Genomic DNA, 17,643 nt, shown 5'->3' on the forward strand with positions numbered 1-17,643 from the left:
ATTTGGAGACTCCATTGACTGTTCCAGATGCCCCTAAAAAACTGGACAGCTTATACCGGGTCATCCCTATTCCGGGATTTGACAAACCCCAATTGCCCCATGAGAGCCTCCTTGTAGAGTCCACTCTCAAAAAATCTCAAGGCTCCAGCGTTTATGCCTCCACCCCTCCTGGCAGAGAGGGAAAGACAATGGACAAATTTGGAAAGCGCCTGTACCAGAATGCCATGCTGGCTAACAGAGCCAACAATTACACCTTTCATTTTTCATTTTATATGAAACACCTGGTCCAACAACTTTCTGCTCTAGAAAAATATATACCTGAGCGTAAGGTCCCACTCTTCCAACAGCAGATTTCCAACCTCCTTCAGCTCAGAAAGTTTATGGTGCGCTCGATTTACGACTCCTTCGAGCTTACTTCACGAGCCTCCGCACTAGCTGTGGCCATGCGACGCCTAGCCTGGCTGAGGGTGTCTGACCTTGATGTAAACCACCAGGACCGTCTCGCCAACGCGCCCTGTCTTGGTGACGAACTTTTTGGGGAGTCTCTTGATACCACAACACAAAAACTTTCGGCTCATGAGACCAGATGGGACACCCTCATTAAACCCAAAAAGAAAACTCCACCGGCACGACCATACAGGCCTCAGTCCTCTTATCAATGTCGATTCTCTGCCAGCCCGCTGAATCCTCCTCAGCAGCAATCTCGCCGTCCTCGCCAACAACAGCACACTCAGGCTCGCTCTCAGTCTCACCAGGCGACCAAGCCTCTCCCTCAGACTAAACCTCCTCAGCCCTTTTGACTCCTTTCTCCAGGGCATAGCCAGTCTCCACCCTTCGATGCCTCTTCCTCAACCTATCGGAGGCCGCCTCACCATCTTTCTCCAACGCTGGGAGGCCATCACATCAGACCTGTGGGTTCTCAACATCATCCGCCACGGATACTCACTAAGGTTCCAGACTCTTCCCATAGATCATCCTCCCGTAGAGTCTGCTTCTCACTCCTCCCAAACTCCTCTCCTCCTCAGGGAGGTCCAATCCCTCCTCCTCCTCAATGCCATCGAAGAAGTTCCTCCAGACCAAAGGGGTCAGGGATTTTACTCCCGCTACTTCCTGGTACCCAAGAAAACGGGAGATCTTCGTCCCATCTTAGACCTCAGGAACCTCAACAAGTGTTTGGTCAAAGAAAAGTTCAGAATGCTCTCCCTGGCCACGCTTTATCCTCTTCTAGCTCAACACGACTGGCTATGTTCCCTGGACCTCAAGGAGGCCTACACTCACATCCCAATCCATCAGGCTTCGCGTCGCTACCTCCGATTCCAGATACAAAATCACCACTATCAGTACAAGGTGCTGCCCTTTGGTCTCGCATCATCACCCAGGGTGTTCACCAAGTGCCTGATTGTGGTAGCGGCTTTTCTCAGGTCCCACAACCTACAAGTGTTCCCATACTTGGACGATTGGTTGGTGAAAGCACCTACATCTCCGCTTGTGCTGCAAGCCACTCATCAAACCATCTCTTTCCTCCATCTCTTGGGGTTCGAGATCAATTATCCCAAGTCACATCTGCTTCCTACGCAGCGCCTGCAGTTCATCGGAGCAGTTCTCGATACCAATCAAATGAGGGCGTTCCTTCCCGCCGACCGGCACCGGACGCTACTTCACCTTTGCCGGCAGGTGCTCCTTCATCCATCCATCCCTGCTCGCCAGATGATGATCCTTCTAGGCCACATGGCCTCAACAGTCCATGTGACTCCTCTGGCACGACTCCACCTCAGGATACCTCAATGGACCCTTGCCAACCAATGGTCACAGACCACGAATCTTCTTTCTCATCCCATCTCTGTGACATCGTCTCTTCAGCAATCTCTTCAATGGTGGTTGAACTCCTCAAATCTCTCCAGGGGACTTCTCTTCCATCCGCCTCCTCATTCCATGGTCATAACCACGGATGCTTCCCCCTATGCATGGGGGGCCCACTTGGGCGATCTCCGCACCCAGGGACTTTGGACCCCTCAGGAGCGTCAACATCACATCAACTTCCTGGAGCTCAGAGCCATGTTTTATGCTCTCAAGGCTTTCCAGCATCTCCTCTACCCTCAGGTTCTTCTCCTGTGCACGGACAACCAAGTCGCCATGTACTACATCAACAAGCAAGGCGGCACCGGATCTCGTCCCCTTTGTCAGGAGGCTCTCCGAATCTGGACCTGGGCCATAGCCCACAATCTGTCCCTCAGGGCTGTCTATATCCAGGGCGAACAGAACTCCCTGGCCGACCAGCTCAGCCGCATCCTGCAACCTCACGAGTGGACCCTGGACCCTCCTACTCTCCACTCCATCTTTGCTCGCTGGGGCACCCCGCAAGTGGACCTATTTGCAGCTCCTCACAACCATCAGCTGCCCCAGTTCTGTTCCAGACTCTTCTCTCCGCATCGTCTGACCCCAGATGCATTCCTACTCGACTGAACGGATCGGTTCCTCTATGCCTTTCCTCCACTCCCTCTGATGTCACGGACCTTGTTCAAGCTCCGCAAGGACAGGGCCACCATGATTCTCATCGCCCCCCGGTGGCCCCGACAGCACTGGTTCTCCCTCCTGCTCCAGCTCAGCTCCAGGGAGCCCATTCCTCTTCCTGTGTTTCCTACTCTGCTTACACAGCAGCATCAGTCTCTACTGCACCCCAATCTGTCTTCCCTCCACCTGACTGCTTGGTTTCTCTCGGGCTGACCTCTCCAGATACCCTGTCTCAGCCTGTCCGTCGCATTCTGGATGCCTCCAGGAAACCCTCCACGCTCCAATGTTACCATCAGAAGTGGACCCGGTTTTCCTCTTGGTGCCTCCTGCATCATCACAATCCCACCTCATTGGCGGTAGAGACCATTCTGGACTATCTGCTCTCTCTGTCCGATGCTGGTCTCAAGTCTACCTCAATCAGAGTCCACCTCAGTGCCATCACTGCGTTTCATGAGCCTATCCTCGGAAAACCTCTCACGGCTCACCCTCTGGTTTCCCGCTTCATGAGAGGCCTCTTCAACATCAAACCACCTCTACAGCCTCCTCCTGTCGTCTGGGACCTAAATGTGGTTTTGTCAGCCCTCATGAAACCTCCTTTTGAGCCTCTTGCTACTACTTCGCTCAAACTTCTCACATGGAAGGTGCTTTTCCTCATTGCCATCACCTCTGCCAGGAGGGTCAGTGAGCTGCATGCACTGGTCGCCGATCCACCGTTCACTGTTTTTCACCATGACAAGGTGGTTCTGCGTACCCATCCTAAATTCCTTCCCAAGGTGGTTTCGGCTTTTCACCTCAACCAATCTATTGTATTGCCTGTCTTCTTCCCGAAACCCCATTCTCATCCTGGAGAACAGGCGTTACACACACTGGATTGTAAACGTGCCCTTGCATACTACCTTGACCGTACCAGGGCTCACCGATCCTCTCCTCAACTTTTTCTGACCTTCGATCCCAACCGTCTGGGTCGTCCTGTCTCTAAACGAACGCTGTCCAATTGGCTTGCTGCCTGTATTGCGTTCTGTTATGCTCGGGCCGGCCTGTCACTGGAAGGAGCTGTCACGGCCCACAGGGTCAGAGCTATGGCTGCTTCTGTGGCTTTCCTCCGTTCCACGCCTATTGAGGAAATCTGCAAGGCGGCCACTTGGTCTTCAGTTCACACGTTCACTACTCACTACTGTCTGGATACCTTCTCCAGACGGGATGGACACTTCGGCCAATCTGTGTTACAAAATTTATTTTCCTAATGGCCAACCATCCCCCCTCCCTCTCTGTTAGCTTGGAGGTCACCCATACGTTAAGAATATGCTGCCTGCTTGTCCTGGGATAAAGCACAGTTACTTACCGTAACAGGTGTTATCCAGGGACAGCAGGCAGATATTCTTACGACCCACCCACCTCCCCGGGTTGGCTTCTTAGCTGGCTTATCTTAACTGGAGACCACGCACTCCTCCGTCGGGCGGGAAGGCACCCGCGCATGCGCGGTGCGGCCAACTAGAACTTTCTAGTTAAAAAGGTCCGTACCGGGGCTCCGTCGGTGACGTCACCCATACGTTAAGAATATCTGCCTGCTGTCCCTGGATAACACCTGTTACGGTAAGTAACTGTGCTTTTTGCTTGATGGACACTGGACTGCTAAAGGAAGTGATGTTAGTGGAGCCTTATTTATGAAACTACCTTCTCCTAGATATTACATCCTGATCTTGAAGTAGCAGACCATGCCTTTCCTCCTCCACGCACAGCCTTATCGCACCCAAAAGTACTGGTAAGACTTTCAACTTTATATTTGTTTGTTTTTAATATGATATGAAGACAGTGAGAAGCCTGTGCTGCCTATTTTTCTAATTAGCATATTTCCTCTTTATCAAGCTGTGCTACAGGTTTTTAGCGCAGGCCGGCGAGTTAAGTGCTCCAACGCTCATAGGAATTATATAAGCTTTGGAGCATATACCATTCTAGAGCAGCTTGAGAAAAGCCAGCCATAATGTCTTTTAAAGCACTCAGGAGCCATAGGTAGACTCAGTCACTGTTAAGTTTAGTTTTTGCTCAACTGTGCTTTTTCAATTTTTTTAATCCTTTAATCATTGTCCTATGGAATAATCACAGGCTCTTTCCAGCAGCAGTCACTGATTGTTCACCATAGGCTGTGTTAAAATTGTAGTAACATTTAAAGGAAGGGGGGAGGGAAATGTATTTTGAGGATTTAAATTACTTAATTATAATATTGTAATCACATCATATGTCTTATTGTATTCATAATTGGGAGAAGGATGGGAGAAAATGATTGTTTTATGTATTACTTGTGTAGTTAATAGTGCGTTTTATGCAGTATTTTATGTTCAATTAATTGTATTGCACTGTCGAAGTTTGAAAATCAATAAAGATTTAAAAAAAAAAAAATTGTAGGAACATGAAGTACATGTTTCTTCAGATGATGATGATGCTAAAAAATTGAAATAAAATAAATTGTATTTCATAAGAAATTTCAGGTAAAGTCTCTATTATCATATTTATCATCTTATGCTGGATATGGTTCTGTAGCCTCTGTCCTCCTTGCAGAACTGTGCATACCTCCTTCCTAATCTCTTTCATTCGGTCTCAGTCTCTAGATCATTTCTGAACACACAAAATTTCTGAGTCTCTTTATCATTCTGGTTGTCCTTTGCTTTACCTTCCCTGTTTCTGTAAAACCCTTTTTATAGCACTCTAACCAGAAGTGACCTGAACACACGCACAGCTTCCAGCTGTGATCTCACTGGTCCGCTTGTTGGTGCCAGAAGAATTTCCTCTGAGCTCTGACTTACACTTGATACTTTTGTTTCTGCATTCCTGGCTTGTGGTTGGTTTCCTTTGCACTTGTGAAGCATCATGCTGAAGATTTTATTGTTTTAAATAACCCCATCTCATAATCCGGGTTGCTAGTTTATTCAAAACCACTTTGTCGTTCCGCTATTATTGGCATTCCAGGCGTATTCTAGTTCAGAGTTGCACTGGGTTATGCGTTTCTTTCTGCACAATATTGAGCTTCTCGTGTACAATGAAGGCAGAGACTGTACTTCAGAACATTGTCTTCCCCAGTCACCTCACTTCCTTTTGGCACCAAGCACAGTTGCTTCCTCTAGTATGTGTCTTGTTCTACGTATCTCTTCCTTCCTTTTATCTCTCAGGGCTGCTTTGGGAGTTTGATGGTACATCCATGATAAACTAATCTATTCTTGAATAATCCCGGCTGAATGCTTATGAATAAATTGTTTGTTTATGGCAATTCTATAAATTAGCACCAAGATTAGGTGCCCCAATGTCATGTGCTTAGCACCAATTCTATAATAGCTTCTTAGCACTTTGATGCCATTATAGAAATACTTGCGTAAGTTGGTATTGGTGCACCTTAAGTTGGGTGCCAAAATTATGCCAAGCCAATGGCTGTTGACATTTATTGATGTCCAAAAGTGTGTGCAACATATTTTATACTTTATGAGCATATTCCAGAGACAGCTCATTAGGGATTTCTATTCTGCCATTACCTTGCGGTTCAAGGTGGATTACAAAAGAATTAACAAGGGTGTATTACAAAAAGATCTTACCAAAAAGATATCTAGTCATTTTCAAAGAGAGTAAGAATTGAGTATGGCTAGTTGTTTTGGGTAGGGGGCTTTAGTGAGTGGCAGTATTTGAAACTTGCAGCGTTATTTCTTTTTCAGGGATTTTTTGAAGAGTATGGTCTTTATTTCTTTTCTAAATGTTTTGTAGTCTGGGGATGCCGTCAGTAGATTGGTGATTTGGTTGTCTAGTTTGGCTGCTTGAGTGGCTAGGAGGCCATCATATAGTTTTTTCCATTTTAATCTCCTTAATTGGGGATATTAGAATGGGGTGTGAGTTTTCCTATGTCTGGTTGAGGTGTTGTGGATGAAAAAAAAGGAGTAGAGGAACAAAACTAGAAATTTGACCAATCAGCTCCACTGGCAAACTTCCCCAAGGCACCACTGAGAGCAAAAAGTCGCTCCAACATGGAAGAAAAAGCCCCAGGAAAAAAGGGAGCCAAACACCAGCTCGTGATCCACTGTGTCACATATTTATGCTGAGCAATGTTGGCATGTATGTTGCAGATTAGCACCTAATGCTTTCGCACATAAAGCCAATTAATGGTGCCAATCATACATATAAGTGCTATTATTCTATTATGTAATCACAATTTATAGAATTTGTTTGTACCTGAGGCAATAGAAAGTTAAGGGACTAACCAAGATCACAAGGAGCATCAGTGAAATTTGAACCCTGGCTTCCCTATTTCATAGCCCACCGCTTTAACCATCAGGTTGCTCCTTGAATCCAAACGTAATAAAATTTTTTGAGATACCACTTTGAATATGCATGAGATAAAGTTGCATTTATGCAGTCTGCATGTACATCTCTCATGCATGTTGTTAAGAATATCCTGAAAACCTGATATGTTTACAGGCCTCAAAAGCAGAGCTTCCTCCACTCCATCTTAAAACGAGTTAGAGCAAGCTGACATATTGGCAGTGCTGTGGAAGAGATCTGCTAAAATTCATAAATCTTCAGGCTGCTACCGAAGCATGATTCACAACTCTAACCAAGGACCAGATAGGAGAGAGTATAAAAGGAGCAATTGTACCTTAGCTGAGATCATTTGCATGCACCTTTCTGTCTCTACATGCAATTATCTTTTAAGTTATTCTCTTTGCTCATTATCTAATTCATGTTGTTCTTATCTGTCTATATTCACCACTTTCACTTACACACAGTGCTGTCTATTAAGGTGTTTTATTATGTATTTTGTGACTTTGTAGTGCACTGTTTTTCTGTTGATATTGTCTATTGCTTATGTCCAGATTGATATTGTTGTATATCACCTTGAGTGGTAAATAAATCCTAATAAAAGGGGTAATTGTATATAGCCTGATTTGATTGTAGTAATATACAGTATGTAGGTTCTCTTAACTCATGTACAGTGCTGCCATTTTTCAAAGAGAAAAGTGCCTGTTATTTTTGCACAGGTTTGGTGTTGAACTTGGGGGAGGGCCCCAAGTGTCACCAGCAGACTAATATCTCCATCAGCTTTAAGCAGGTACGGAGATCAGGGCAATTGCCTTGCTTGTACCGCCCAAACACCAGCCCTGTTTTGTTTTTTTGATCATGAGGAGCCAACAGCACACATACATTTGAAAATTGAAGGGGTGCATGCTGGTCCTGACCTCACGTCGCCCAACCTTAGTGCATCCCCAATAACATCAGCTCAGCACTATAATAATAATAACTTTATTCTTCTATACCGCCACAATCTTGCGACTTCTAGGCGGTTTACAATCAAGAGTGCTGGACATTCAGCGAAATACAATAAGTAGATATTCAGAGGAAATACAGAGATCAGAGACCTCAGGAGGCAATAGTATAGAAATACAATTTGCTGAGCGAAAATGTAATATGTACATTTTAGTAGGTAATGTTGGGGATAAATAGCAACGTAAAGTTACGATAAGATGAAGATAGCAGATTATATTTATAAGAGTGCTGTAAGTTCAGGTGGAATAGGGAGGGGGGAGGGAGAGGGGGGGTCAATTGTTTAGGTATTTCTGGAACAGGTATGTTTTTAGGCGTTTCCTGAATTCCCCGTATGTAGTGGGCGAAAGCAGTTGGTCTAGGTCTTTGCCCCATAGGTCTGCTATGGAAGCCCACATGTACTTTTAGTTGGGCAGAAAAGGTAATTTTCAGACTGGCCATTTTACACAGGTAAAATGCATCTGAAAATTTTCCTCAAAATAGATGATGGCCCTGTATACAAATGAAAGTCTGTCTGCTCAAAACTAACAAACCCAAGATCAAAATAAAGTTTTCCTTGTACAAAACCTATTTCTTTTTAGATCTGCAATTCATCGAGTCATTAGGATTCGAACACGAGTCGATGACACCTAACACCAACAACAGTAATTTCATAGTCCAAGTATTCATTATTTTTTTATTTGTAAGTTAAGCCTAAGGATATTTTGTGAGAACAGAGCGGGAATTTTTCCAGGAGTCTCTCATCAATGCAGGCCTTTTTGTGTTTCAAATACTTCTGCAGGATAAAGAAGTCCGAGCAGTCTTCCTTCGATTATTTGCACAGATTTTTCAGGGATATAGATCATGCCTTCAGCTTATCAGAATCCATGCAGAGCCAGTCATACACTTTCATAAGGTAAAAACAATTTACAGTTGGAACTTCTGTTAATCTTTTCTCCTAAATCAGTATATCGCAAACTGTGTGCTGCAGCAGATTCAAGGTGTGCCCTGATGAGACACTGGCAAGGAGGAGAGGCGCTGACTGCTTATAGGACGTACCTCTCGCAGCAAGAGGCACGTCCTGTGGGCAGTCAGCCGGTGCTGACAACTCTCCTCCTCCCCGGCATTTCTCCTCCCCTCCTCTAGGATCCCCCACCAAAGTGACAGCTTCATGGTCACAACTGGAGGGCCTCCATGCATGCATGGACGTTGACATAATGACGTCTCGCATGCATGTGACCTCATTGCATCGACATCCACGTACTTCCAGGTACCTTCTGGCAAGGGCACCGGGTTCAATGTGCCCACCAGCTGAAAAGTTTGCAAGACATTGTCCTAAATTAAAATAATCTAAAGTCTTAGTTATGTACAACCTTCAGATTTCTAGCATGTTTCATAATGTTCTTTGCTGTATGTAAGAAGAGCAGAACAGAATTTTCTTGATATACTGTAAATGGAATGACCCAAGGCATCAATTTAAACAGTGTGTATCATATATTCATAATTAAACATTCTGCTCAATTCAACGGAGTGTTTCTCAAGCTGATCCTGAAGTACTACATAATCAGTCTGGTTTTCCTTCCCACGCCTCGAGGGGTCAGGTTTTCAGGATACCAAATACGTATGGAAGAGGGTTTAATGCATTGGAGCAGTGTCTCGCAAACTTTTTCAAGCCCGGAAGTGCACTGGCGTCAGCGTGATGACGTTACATGCATGCGTGACATCAGCATACCGCTGTCAGTGCATGCGCAAAGGCCTTTCAAACAGGCCTTGCGCCGAGAGAAGGACCTGCGCTGGAGAGAAGGGCTGGCAGAGAGAAGAGGTGCCGGCGGCAAGAGATTGCCTACAGGACATGCCTCTCTTCACGAGAAGCACGTCCGGTAGACAGTCAGCCGGTGCCGGCATCTCTCCTCTTCCCCAGTGTACCGCGGCACACCTGAAATCTCAGGAGGCACACTCAACTCTTTGATAGGCTGATATCTTAATGCATTCTGCTTCATTTTTTCAATCAAGTTCCTTATATTCAACTTGATGTATTTGATCTGTTCTATGTATTACTTCTTTCCCTGCCATGCATTTTCTGCATTATATTGTAAATGCTTTCTGTCTTTATCTGTTTTTAAGTCCATTATTCTAATTTGTATTTTATCATATCCCATGTTTTAGCTCACCATGTATTAGCTCAACTTTTTCGGTATGGTGGTATATATAAGAATAAAATTATTATTATTATTATTATTGGTGTGCCGCGGCTCACAGTTTGTGATACACTGCATTGAAGATAGTAGGCGTGCAACTTCTTTCTCATGCAGATTCACTAGGCATATCCAGAAAACCTGACCCGTTAGTGACCTCAAGGACAGAGAATCAATACCACTGAACTAGGGAGTAATCCAAGACTGGCTAGAGAAGCACTAATTAGCACAGTTCTGTACAGTATTTTTCCTCAGTTAAGGTAGATTGGCAGGCAGCAACATTTAAAGAGTGAGATCATAGCTCTGTTTATCTGCATCTCCTGATACATATATACACTTTATTTTATTTCCTCTGTAAATTTCTGAAGTACTGGTGTAAAGCCACAACTTTATTACCCCCCAATTGCAGCAAGATTTAAATTGCAAAGTTTTAAAGCAATAAAAATGTTAGTGTCATACCTCATCCATGAAATAAATACTACAGTATATTGTTCCTGAGGAGGCAGAGGATTGTAACAAACTCTCCAACAAAGACACAGTTGAATTAGTCATAGAGAAAACAGCTTGGACGTAAAGCAGGAATGTATACTGCCTGCTACGTGATAAAAAGAAAGTGCATTTAAGCTAATCTAGATCTTTTTAATATCTCCTTTCCCTGTTGTGTGTGTTTGGATTCTAAAGTTCAGGTTTCCAGAAGCCAAGTGGATCTTACAGAGGTGTGGCATCCTTGTTGGACAAATGAATTATTTAGTAGACTTGACTAATATATAATAGAAGGATGGATTATGAACCATAAGTGGGGGTGGTACTATAGACCTCCCTTGAATACCTTCTATTTATTTTCAGTTTGTATCTTGCTTTATCTCACGGCCCTCAGAGATGCAACCAAGAATTCAATAAATGATCATGACCCTTGGCTTTATGCACCCAATCTTCACCGGGTCGATACTAGTGTTAAACTAGTTGAGTCTTGAAAAAATTTTTTGAAAAGTTTACAACTTAAATTAAATGTAATAAATAGTCTTTAAATGGTATTTGAATCAATACTTAGCTTAACTGGGGTGGTAGTGGTTGACAAGGGATGAGTACGCCAACATGTTTCACCCTTGGAGGGGGTTTCCTCAGGGCTACAATCCCTTAATTGAACTGACTTCTCAAGAACTTATATCGAGTGGTCACGTCGTGAGAAGTCAGTTCAATTTAGGGATTGTAGCCCTGAGGAAACCCCCTCCAAGGGTGAAACATGTTGGCGTACTCATCCCTTGTCAACCACTACCACCCCAGTTAAGCTAAGTATTGATTCAAATACCATTTAAAGACTATTTATTACATTTAATTTAAATTGTAAACTTTTCAAAAAAAATTTTTAAGACTCAGCTAGTTTAACACTAGTAGCGACCCGGTGACGATTGGGTGCATAAAGCCAAGGGTCATGATCATTTATTGAACTCTTGGTTGCATCTCTGAGGGCCGGGAGATAAAGCAAGATACAAACTGAAAATAAATAGAAGGTATTCAAGGGAGGTCTATAGTACCATCCCCACTTATGATCCTTGTTGGACAAACATAAGGCTTATCCAAATTTTCTCCATGTCTACAGAAGGGTTCACTTTGGTCTTGAAAGCTTGTTTGCAACATTATTTTAGGAGAATTCTAATAAAATGTTTTAAAACATGCAAAGAATCCTTATTGATTATGAAGTAACATTATCCTCTGGTGTCATTGCAGGCAGCCTTCCTGGGGCAGCGAGGTTTGAATGAGAATGATTTCCTCACTAAAATACTAAACGGAATGGCATTTGCTGGCTTTGTGTCAGAACGAGGGCCCCCTTTCCGGTCTTCTGATCTGTTTGATGAGGTAACACATATGAATTGTGACTTATTGTATAAAATTATGTAGAAGATCAATATAGATGGCTAGGCAGGTTACAAATACAGTAAAACCTTGGATTGCAAGTAACTTGGTTTGCAAGTGTTTTGCAAGACAAGCAAAACATTTTATTAAATTTTAACTTGATATACAAGCACATACAGTATACACACATCACATCATCACAACTGAGCCAATGGTTCTTCTCTCTCTGACACTGCAAGAGTGTAATTAATGACTGTTCTAAACGAGCAAAGTCTTGCAATTCGAGTACAGTATACACGCGTCACATCATCACAGCTGAGCCGATGGTTCTTCTCTCTCTTACACTGCAAGAGTGTAGTGACTGTGCTAAACGAGCAAAGTCCTGTAATGCAAGTGTGTATAGAATTTTGTATTAAAGTTTTTGGATTGTGGAACGAATCGTCTTGAGTTTCAGTTGTTTACTATGGGGAAATTCACTTTGATATACGAGTGCTTTAGATTACAAGCATGCTTCAGGAACAAATTATGCTAGCAAACCAAGGTTTTACTGTATTTTAAATTTTAAAAAATTAAAAATAAATTTGCTGGAGGCCTTAGCAATTGGTTGTAACTGTAGACATATGTATGTTTTGAAATGTTAAATTTTCATCACCTTAGGAATAATTTTATTGGACTAATGATGTTTGTAAAAATGTAAATGAAGCAGATGCCGTGTCTTCAGTGGAGAAGATGCGGTATATAAACCTAAGGCTTAGTTTAGTTTAGTTTAGATGCAGTTACTTAAAATATTTTACAAGATTAGGATATTAAGACCCCCTTTTATCAAGCCGCATTAGGATTTTTAATCGCCAGCTGCTGCGGTTAAAGCTCCGAAGTTCATAGAATTTCTATGAGCATCGGAGTTTTTACTGCAATGGCCGGTGATAAAAATCCTAATACGGCTTGATAAAAGGGGCCTAATATTTTACTTTATTAAGGGGACTTTCTACTAAATTCCGGTAAACACTAATGTGTGCTTACCACGTGTAAAAAAGCACCTCCATTGGGCGTGCTCAGGTATCCCATGGTGTTTTTGCAACTGAATGTGGTACTCATGTGCTAAAAAAAGAAATAACATTTATTTACTGGGGGGTATTTAGGGAGGCAGAGAGTGGGCATAGCTATGCTAAATGGTTAGCGTGGGAGCCCTTACCACCTAGACCAGGGCTGCCAAGTCCGGTCCTCAAGATCTACTGGCAGGCCAGGTTTTCTGGATACCCACAATGAACATCCATGAGAGAGATTTGCATACCAAGAAGGCAGTGCAGGCAAATCTCTCTCATGCATATTCATTGTGGATATCCAGAAAACCTGGCCTGCCAGTAGATCTCGAGGACCGGACATGAGCAGCTCTGGCCTAGACAATAGGTGGTGTTAATGGCCATGCATTATGGGAAATTAGTTAATGACCATTTTATAACCGCACTAATAATGACCTCAGCAAGTGGGAAACCCATACTCTAGTCATGGCAAAGGCTCCTTTTTAGTGTAGCTTAGTAAAAGGGTGGACTCCATATTCTGCATATAAACTAAACCATCAGAAAAGTTAAAATGAGACTAATTGAACATAGGAGGAAAAATCCCAATGCACCATTAGTTGAACACTGTCTAAGCTTTAATCATTCTTTTAGTGATTTGAGTTTTTTTGTATTTTCTGTCGTAGACAAATCTTGGGGTCTTTTGTGAATAAAGAATTAGTCCCAGTTATTTAAGCCTTTGTGCTGTTTTTTTGTAGTTGCTCGTTGTTCATTCACTTTTTAGTCCCTTTTCTTGTGTCTGGGATCCAGAACTGCCCGTTTTCAACCAAGATTTTGTGTGATATCTGATAGCAGCTACTACATCTTTGGATTCCAGTGTGTTCTGACTTACATTCACCGTGTGTGATTAATAAAATTGGAGGGACCAATTCAAACTCTTGTTGCCAACACATATTCCCACCGCAGAAGGAATATGTACACCAGAAAAGGCCAAATCATCTAATCACATCAGTATTTTTGGCTTTTGCAAGATTGATTTTTCATTTTCATAAATTTGATAGGGCTACTCCATTGTTGATTAAACTGCATTGGTTGCCAGTTTCTGTGAGAATAGAATTCAAATTGGCTTGCATTATCTATAAATCGTTGGAAGGCTTGAATCCAGAGTGTTTAATTCATTTGTTTTCTTTTTCAACTAAACCTAGAATGTTGAGTTCAAACTCTGCCCCTGTGTTGTTTTCCCCATCTGTGAAAAACAGTACTTGAAGGTTCTGTTAGTTATCAGGCCGTGACAATTTGGAACACCTTACCTATGGAATTAAGATTTTTGAAGCCTTGTCTAGTTTAAAGAGCTTTTTATTTAGCAAATTTTAAACTGACTTTTTAAAATTTGTATCTTGCATGTTGCATTTTTGTAATCCAGTCTGGACTCTGAGAAGTTGGTGGAATATAAACCATTGATTAAATTAGATTATAAATCTCTGCAGAGAAGAAGTGCCAGAATGGTGCAAGATGTGCACACAAATTCTTAGCAGATAAGTTAGAGATCTAGGTATGTTTACTATGGAGATATGATAAAGACATTGAAGTGCCTCAGAATTATCATGAGAAGCCAGCACCCTCTTTCAGGAGAAAGAGGTGCTTGATAGAGCAAGAAGTCATGATATGAGGCTCAAAGGGGAGAGGTAGTCTGAGGAACATCATTGAAAAAAGGTTTTCTTAGAAGGGGTGGTGGATGCATGCAGTAGCCCTCTAGTGAACAAGGTGAATTTTTAAAAAACAGAATTTAGAAGCGCATAGGATAAACACAGAAGATCTGTCCTTATAAAAGAGTCATAGCAAAGGCTATGACTTAAAACAGACTAGATGGGCCTTACTGCTATCATTTTCTATAGGTATCAAGGCATCAAATAAATGAGTGCCCTTGGGATGGACCACAAAGTGACAGACTGGGTCAGGAACTGGTTGAGTGAAATACGACAGAGGGTAATGGTTAAAGGAGATTACTTTGAGGAAAAGGATATTACTGGTGGTGTGTCTCCAGGTTCAGTTCTTGGGCCTGTTGGTTTTTACAAATTTATAAGTGATACTGCTGAAGAGCTGTCAGGTAAGATTTGCCCTCTTTGTAGATGATACCAAAATCTGTATGAATAGCGAAGCTTGAAGAATGGTCTGAAATTTGACAGCTAAGATTTAATGCTAAGAAATGCAAGGTCATGCATTTAAGCTGGAAAAAAAGCGCAAGGAAACTGTACAATTTAAGGGGTGAAGAACTTCTGTGCAAGAAAGATGAGCAGGATTTGAGTGTTGGGTGTGATAGTATGTGATGATCTTAAGGTGGCCAAACAGGTTGAAAAAGCGATGGTGAAAGCTAGAAGGATGCTAGGGTGCATAGAGAGAGGTATGGTCGATAGGAAAAAGGAGGTATTGATGCTCCTGTATAAGACTCTGGTGAGACTTCATTTAGAATATTGTGTACAATTCTGGAGACCACACCTTCAAAAAAATATAAAGAGGATGGAATCAGTCTAGAGAGGAAGGCTACTAAAATGGTTAGTGGTCTTCGTCATAAGGCATATGGGGAGAGACTTAAAGATCTCAATATGTATACTTTGGAGGAAAGGTAGAAGAGGGGTGATGTTTAAATACCTATGTACTCACTTCACTATTTGGCTAAACTTCATCTGGGACTTTTCAAATATTCAGAAATCACCAAATCTTCCCAGCATATCAAAACATATTCATAGTACTATCTTATAAACCACTGAATATTTTTCTAAAGTATGTAGAATCCTCAGAGGGCTCACTTTCCTTTATTTAGAGTTCATAGAAGGATAATATGAGCCAATATCTTCAATGGATCCTTTTTTTTGTATATTTTTTAACTTCTTCTTCTTATATATAAAGTGCAAATGCAGCATTTTTTGTGTGCAAACTTAGCAGTAATAAATAGAAGATGCATAAGAATGTATCTTATTCTTAAAGTGCATTATGGGAGCGCCTCCACCGACATGACATGTTTCCAAATTTTCACCAGGGTCAAGGCTCCCAGCCCAACATTAGCAGTCAGTTCTCATGTCGCACTCCAGTGGACACTCTGAATGAAATTTATTATAACACCTTACGTAAAAAGAACATACTTCATCCCACTTATTCAACTTACATTGGCTTCCTGTAAAATTTTGTTTTGATTTGAGGATACTACTTCTAACTCATTACACTATTCAAATTGGCCTTCCCCCATTTCTCACCTCATCAATATTACCTTACAAGTCAGCGTATCATCTACATTCCTCCTCAGGATTTCTTCTGTCTGCCTCCCTTTTCCCAGACTTGGCTTGATTCAACCCGGCAATCATCTTTTTTCTATCTAGCTCCTTCACTATCAAACTCTCTTCCCTGTGCCCTTCATAGTGAACCCTTTCGCAGTAAATTTAAAAGCTCATTTGTTTATTTATTTATATACTCAATTTTCTATACCGTTCTCCCAGAGGAGCTCAGAACAGTTTACATGAGTTTATTCAGGTACTCAAGCATGTTTCCCTGTCTGTCCTGGTGGGCTCACAATCTATCTAATGTACCTGAGGCAATGGGGGGATTAAATGACTTGCCCAGAGCCACAAGGAACAGCGTGGGTTTGAACCCACAACCTCAGGGTGCTGAGGCTGTAGCTTTAACCACTGTGCCACACTCTCCCCATAGCATTGTCCATAGCATTTAACCTTAACCCCTGGTCAAGGGATGCCTGAGGTTCACTGAGCGACATCTGCCTTTTCACCCCTTCCTTTTCCTGCTTTCTTCTATCCTTTCCCTTTGACACTTTCCCACTGTACTGTTAAGTTTCTGTTTTGGATGGAATTCCTTTTCAGCACATGTGCCAGTTTTCTGATATTCTAAATTGTACACTGCTTGCAATCGCTGAAGGTGGTATAACAAATACCAAATAAATATAGCATATGGAAAGGAAGGGGCATGAAAGAGATATTTTTGTTTTGTTGAGCTAAAGAAATCCCTTTGAAAATTTCCTTGTAAATTCTTAGAAAATAAATATACAGTATATTTACTAGCAGGGCTGTGGAGTCGGAGTCGAGGAGTCGGAGGAAATTTCGGGTACCTGGAGTCGGAGTCAGAAGTACAAAAAACTGAGGAGTCGGAGTCGGAACATTTATCTACCGACTCCATTTTTGAACTTGGCATACCAATCACAAGCGATTCTTTCAGCTATAGCACCCACTATATACACAGCACAAATGTTGCGAGCAGCTTCTGCAGCCTTAGAACCTTGATTAAAAGCAAAAAGAAGGTGGTGTCGAAAATGCTCATTTCTCTCAACTTGACATTCCATTTTAATGATCTGAAAATTAACCAGTGCTGTGGAGTCGGAGTCGGAGGAAATTTCGGGTACCTGGAGTCGGAGTCTGAAGTACAAAAAACTGAGGAGTCGGAGTTGGAACATTTATCTACCGACTCCACAGCCCTGTTTACTAGTACAGATTGTAGATCTTTATTCAATATAATCAGTGGCAAGTGAGATTTTATATAAACTGTTTGAGGGAAAATCTGTTGTGCATCACAAAGCTCTAATATTGCTTTTTTTAATTTTAAATTTTGCTTTACAATAGTTGGTTGCCTTTGATGTTGAGAGAATTAAAGTTGAACAAAACAATCCCCAGAAGATGATGAAACATGTCAAAGAACTTGCAGAGCAACTATTCAAGAATGTAAGTGTATTGAACTGCTGATTTCATTTCACAGATCACTTGTTTCATTGCCTATCAGATGCCCCTTGA

At 42.2% G+C, this 17,643-nt stretch overlaps 1 protein-coding gene across 2 annotated transcripts in view; it reads left to right on the forward strand.

The window, feature by feature from the left end:
• SBF2 (SET binding factor 2) overlaps nucleotides 1–17,643 on the forward strand; it is a 571,734-nt gene that overhangs the window by 263,162 nt on the left and 290,929 nt on the right. For both annotated transcript variants that reach the window (XM_033928005.1, XM_033928006.1), the window contains exons 10-13: nucleotides 4,196–4,273; nucleotides 8,591–8,704; nucleotides 11,712–11,840; nucleotides 17,476–17,574. In XM_033928005.1, the coding sequence (XP_033783896.1) occupies nucleotides 4,196–4,273; nucleotides 8,591–8,704; nucleotides 11,712–11,840; nucleotides 17,476–17,574 (420 nt within the window). The remainder of the gene's footprint in view (nucleotides 1–4,195; nucleotides 4,274–8,590; nucleotides 8,705–11,711; nucleotides 11,841–17,475; nucleotides 17,575–17,643) is intronic.

This window comes from Geotrypetes seraphini, chromosome 19 (genome assembly GCF_902459505.1).
Source record: "Geotrypetes seraphini chromosome 19, aGeoSer1.1, whole genome shotgun sequence".
Taxonomy (NCBI): Eukaryota; Metazoa; Chordata; class Amphibia; order Gymnophiona; family Dermophiidae; genus Geotrypetes; species Geotrypetes seraphini.